Source organism: Taeniopygia guttata, chromosome 2 (genome assembly GCF_048771995.1).
Source record: "Taeniopygia guttata chromosome 2, bTaeGut7.mat, whole genome shotgun sequence".
NCBI classification, from domain to species: domain Eukaryota; kingdom Metazoa; phylum Chordata; class Aves; order Passeriformes; family Estrildidae; genus Taeniopygia; species Taeniopygia guttata.
Window position 1 is genome coordinate 126,150,813 of NC_133026.1, and position 6,000 is coordinate 126,156,812.

Sequence of the window (6,000 nt, forward strand, 5' to 3'; positions counted from 1 at the left end):
CTCGACAGGGCTTAGGCAGATACTCATGTGAGTAAGAACAAGCAGCTTTATGTTCCGGAGATCAATCATATTCTAGATGCATGCTGATCCTGACTTCTGATCAAGATACTTTTGTTTCAATAACCATTTTTCCCATAACAAAATGGTAACATTTGCTTTATTTTTTTTTAATATTGGATATTTAATAGGTAATTAAATACAAACATACTTGTTATTCAAGTCCATACAAAAATAATGGATGATATTTTGAGATAAATTTGCAGAACAATACCAGCTCAAACAGTGCAATATTGTTTGGTTTAGGAAAGCAAACATATATATGTATACACACTAGATGTATATATAGATACTTGTCAGAACCATCTGTAGACACTCAGTAACACACAAAGGATTTGTCTTTGAGCCACACAAAATATTATTACTATAGTGAGGAGCCTAGCAGGGGGAAGAATGTAGTTTGTTGCTCTAACACTTTTTAATAACAATTAGCTTTTATGTTTTGGATTCAGTTTTATATTTGGAATGTTCTTTTCATAACCATTATTCCATTCAATATCTCATTGATGGATATCTTCCCCTGCTAGTGTACAGAAATAGTTGAAAATAGCAGCAAAACTCAACATTGATGACATAGTCTTTCACTAATGTACTTCATGAAGTTACTGTTTTGGACCAATAGTTCAGCTCTAAAAGAGGGAATTAAGAATGTAGCCCTTAGTTTTTCTCATGATATTAGAAACAAAGTCTCATAAAAATGCTACTGCTAGTCAATGAACTTTGAAAATTACTGCTAAAGCCTTCCTTCACATATGACTATGTGATTCCTAAATTTCATAATGATTTATTAACCTATCAGTTACAAACATCTCTCATGAAGCTTTAGCACAAAACTCTCAAGAATACAGAGTGCAAGTGTGCCCCTCTCATGTACCATACTCCATGATTTGAATCCTATTCTGCCATGTCTATTACATGAAATACTGTATACATTAATGTATTTCAGGATAGACAGATGAATTCAGCAATCACTGGAAGCTTGAGGAATTCCTCCATTCAGTTATTTGGGTAAAAGAAATTTTACAGAGGAACAGCCAAATTACAAGGAACAGAAATGCTCATACAAGCTTGCAAATTTCAGCTTTGTGTTTTACTTTTAAAAGGAAACATTATTATTTAATGTCTTTGAGCTACAGTAGTATCTCTTAAGAATTGCCCTGGCTCATACCACTGAAACAAACAAACCAAAAAATTCAAGAAGACTGCACAGATTTTACTTATCAATCAGGAAAGTGGATTAAACAAGACAGAACAAGAGGAAATAAATCATCTCCATATTTTATAATGTTCAACAGGTATTATCTGTGTTTTATTTAAAGACAAGAAAGAATGAAAAGTAAATCTGCTTTCCAACCATCCTAAGCTATGTTTTCAGTGACATTTCATTCAACTATATATACACTACTTCTTTCCTGAAGCCTACTTTGCATATTTATTCTTATTGTCATAAGAAATCTCTGCTACATTTTCACAATTTACTCTGAAGTACAATTGCTTTATGCACTTATGCTGACACGCAGAGTTTTACAGCACAATACACACTTACTGTTGCCAAGTCCTTTGCCTCAAGTTTCCCATGCTTTTAGCCTTTGCTGTTCCCAGCAAAAAGAAAATTCAATTTTCAGCACTATCCAAACAATGTGAATATGGCAATAGCTGTTCTGGGGCAAATGTGAAGTTAATTTAGGCCAGGACCATGTCACTAGCAGTGGTCAAAGGCAGTGACCTAGGAAAAAGCCCCATACTAGGACAACTCTCAAATAATACAGCAATCCCTCAGAACACTCTTCAGCAATGTGTGACTCAAAGACTTAAATAGGAAAAGACTGGAAGTATACCAACAATATGATAACACTCTTTGTTTTCAGAAGGGCTTGAAAGAAGAGCAGAAGATGGCATACTTCAAAAAGAAGAAATACATGCCCTCATCACACATACATGCTACTTCATTTTATCCATTTCTTGCTCCTGATATTGCCTTTATTCTCAAAATGCGCTGTTTTCCATATGGAAGAGGTGGCAAAAATGAAAGTGTTTCCCTTCTTTCCTCAGAAAACCTCCTCCTGACTGGAGCTGGCCTCCTGTTCATATTCCACTTGACTAAACCAATCTTTTTCTCTTCCCACACTAGCTCCATCTGCCGCCCGTCTCTCCAGCAGAGCCAGATGCCAGCAAAGCAGACTGCTGTGGGAGGAGAAAGTTCTGTCGCTGGAATTTCATCCCTATACTCTGCAGGGGGCCAGCCTGTGAAACATGGGGAGGATACAGAGAGCAACTTCCTCTCTTCCACGCTCCTTCCACTGCTCATCAGTGAAAAAGGCAGCTGAGGACATGAGCAGAAAGATAAAACGCCAATGTGTGCTCTTAAACATTCAGCTTTAATATTCATATAGCAGAAGTCTCACGGTTGTACTCCAGACTTGAGCATGGTACACACTAGATAAACATGTAAGAAGACATGAGTCCTGCTCCAAAGACCCTACAATCCAACAGAAGCAGAGATGCACATTTGTGATAAGGATCAAATGAGTGACTAGAGCACAGATGACAGAGAAAAAAAGACTTGGATTTATAATCAGGAGAGATTTTAATGATGGAGTAAAAAGACAATACTTTCTGGAGAGATGGAAGTCAAAGAAAGGATCAATGGAGCGTGTGGTTAAGCTGAGAGAATTGTAAAGAAAACTGCCTGTAGAGAAGGAAAGAGTAGGATGAAAACAGACTTAAGAGAAAGAAAATGTGGGTTCTTTTTACACTTGATGTGATCTTGCATGAAACAGAGGGAGAAGACATACAGGTAAGAACTTTATATAAAAGAGTCTAGTAACAGAGGAGGATCTGCATGAGCAATCTTGTCAGAGAAAGGAGCAAGGATATGTGTCACTGAGTGAGAACAAGAGCTCATATAAAATAAGCAAGTGTGCATATGTGTGAGACAGAGACACAGACTTCATTTTTCTGGGAGAAAGAATCATGGGAACCCAGGAGACTAAAGAGACTATAAAACAAAAAAGGCTGGTGTATGGGTGCAGCAGAAAGTTTTGAGTGGGATTGGCAGGACAGAAGAAAGTGAAGGTACAGAGCGACCTAACTGAATACCAGAATTATACATCAGAATCCGAAAGATTACATATAAATTACAGAGACAAACCAAGAAAAATCAGTAAGTTGAATTGACAAGGAAAAGAAGAAGGAAATAGACACATCACATTGCAGTAGAGTAAGGGATCACAGCAGAACAAATGGAGTGACAGGATGGAGAAAAAGGAGGAAAGAACATATGCAAAGATGATAAAAGTCACTAAAGAAACATTAGTTAAGTGAAAGCACTATGTAAAAACTCCTAATGGGAAAACAGGGTGTGTAGACAAAGGTGATTGTAAATGGATGGTCACTGTAAGTGTAAACTCTTATGGTTTGTCCATCCTGGTATCCCCACATTTTAATCTTCATTTTATCTCGGAAAAATACTGTTTCCTTGTCCTCCACACCCCCTAACTTCCGAGCTGTAGTTGCACCCTTATGTCATTTGTTTCACTATTTCTAGTGGCAACTCTTTTTCTTACGTCTACATGGGAAAAATACCTTATTTTTTTCAGATACTCTACCACAAAAAAACGTACCAAAAATGTCAAGCTTCCTTCCTCCAGTTCCCATAACATTCTTTCATTCATTCTTCTTCGGAAAAAAAAAAAAAAAAAACCCAAAGCAAAGCAAAAAAGGCTGGGAAAACTCAGCAATACAGCGATATCTTAAGTCCAAAACATTCAGCGAACCTTTCCTGAGCTGCATGTACATACTGTGCCCCAGGATTCCCCCGTGCCCGGGTGAGGGCTTCCCGTCTCCCGCGGGCTGCGCTCCAGCGCCCGGCATCGCGCTGCCGGGATAACGGGATCTCCGGCTAAACGCATCCATCAGGCGGGGCAGCGCGGGGAGGGGAGCTAGCTACCGGCTGCTGGAAGGAAAGCCTACACAGACGTATGCCCTGGCTGCTGGAAGACATGGCTGGCTGGCTATTTGATTTGATTTGAGGGATATAAAAAAAGGGAAGGGAGGAAAGGGAGAAGGGGAAGCTCGCACACGCTCGCACACGCATCCGGCTGATCTTACCTCCACATTGAAATACTGCTCCGCTTTGCACACTGTAGCACATAAAATCCAAATGCAGGTTTGCAAGAAAAACACCCTGGATTGAGACACGAAATCCAACCGGCTCCCAGTGCTGGATGCGAGTACGATCATAGTGAACTGTGCTTCAGCGGGTGGAAGACCTCTCTTTCTCTCTCTTTGCCTTAAACAAATGCACAAAACAAACCAGCCTCCCCCGTGTCGGTGAAGAGCCCGTAGCGCAGGTTCACCCACAGTCGGGGAGGAGGAGGAAGAGGAGGAGGAGGAGGAGCAGACACTTCACAGCACGGGCGGCGGCGCGGCAGGGTCAGCTCTCGCTCATCCTCACCACCAGCCCCGTAAAGAGCGAATGTGGCGTCCGAGTACAGCCGCCGCTCCTGCACGACTCCTCTCTGCCCAGCAGCAGCAGCCTCCTCCCCGTGTCCTCCCTCCGCTCCCGCCTCCTCCGCCTCCTCCACCTCTCCTCCTCCTCTCCTGCCTCCTCCCCTTCAGCCTCCGCCTCCGCCCGGGGAAGGCGGCCCGGCCCGGCTCGGCTCGGCTCGGCTCGGCCCGGCTGCCTACCCTGCCTTGCCCTACCTCGCCTCGCCCCCCGCCGCTCCCCTCCACTCCAGAACGTTCAGCCGAAACCTTCATGGCCCCGCCCCGTAGGCGGCCTAAGGGCGACGGCCCCACCAGGCGGCCCCGGCGCGCCAGCGCCGCACGGCCGCGCTCGGCGGGCCGCGGCCCGGAGCCTCCTGGGCGGCTGCTGGGGAGCGGCGGGCCGGGCGCCGCCCGCGGCCTTTCCCGCGCTCCCGTCCCCAGGAGCCGAGCGAGTGCCGGGGCCTCCCCGCCCTCTTCACGGGAGGCGCCCGGCGCGGAGCGAGCGCCCCGAGCCCCCGCGGCTCCCGCCGGGCGGCAGCGCCGGGAGAGCCGCGCTCCCCTGCCCGCGGTGCTGCCGGGCTGATGAAATTCTGCCTAATGCGTCCGGAAACATGGCCATACACTTCAGGGAAAGGAGCGTGTGAAATAATATAGCACAGACTAACTTCATGCTGGATATTGTCATATTCAAAATGCCTTGCGATTACGGCAGATGAACTACTCCTGCAGTGATTTAAAAGTAAACGGGACTTTTTATGCGGCCCTTTGATATGTCATCCGGTATAAGGAAGGTGAGATGATCCATAACACCAGTGGACACGATACTGCAGTAATGCATCTTGGGGGAGAAAGGCGAGGGGGAAAAAAATTTTCAAAATTCCTAGTTTACTGACAAAAAAAAAAAAAAAAAAAAAAAGTAATCTTCTTTTTTTGTTTGGCTGTCAAAAAAGATGCAAAGATACTTTGTCCTTATATGGGACAAAGAGGAAGTAGAAGACGTACCCGATGTGAAATTTCCATAATCTGATAGTTGAGCCCAATGGCTGAAATTAAAACACATGCAGACTACATGCACACAATTTTGACAGCATTTAGTAGCAGAATGTAGCAATGTATTAAAGTCATCCACCATTTAGTAAGAGTAAGGCAGATATGTGAAGAAGTCATGATCTGCCTAATCAAAAGTAATCCTATTTAAGCAGAATTCCTTATGTGATATACCTTTTTCATATTAAGTACTTGATCTAAAGGCATTTTCTATTCTTCTGATCCTTAGTAATGTAAATGATGAAATTATGAAATACAGAATTGTCAGCAAGTTAAACAGACCTGTTGGCACTTTGGTGACAAATATGGGAAGTCAAATTAAAGAAGTGAATAATTAAGCACAAGCTAAAGAAATGTCTTGGAAGAAGCAGGAGAAAACGTGATACTGACGCATGCAAATTATATTTG

The 6,000-nt window shown here is 43.4% G+C and overlaps 1 protein-coding gene across 3 annotated transcripts in view; it reads right to left on the reverse strand.

The window, feature by feature from the left end:
* The window catches only part of MMP16 (matrix metallopeptidase 16), a 174,061-nt gene extending 169,001 nt beyond the window's left edge, over positions 1 to 5,060 (reverse strand). For 2 of the 3 annotated variants that reach the window (XM_072924807.1, XM_002199847.7), the window contains exon 1: positions 4,168 to 5,060. In XM_072924807.1, the coding sequence (XP_072780908.1) occupies positions 4,168 to 4,175 (8 nt within the window). In that variant the 5' untranslated portion in view covers positions 4,176 to 5,060. The remainder of the gene's footprint in view (positions 1 to 4,167) is intronic. The other variant, XM_072924806.1, reaches the window with a different exon arrangement.
* Positions 5,061 to 6,000: the final 940 nt, after the last annotated feature.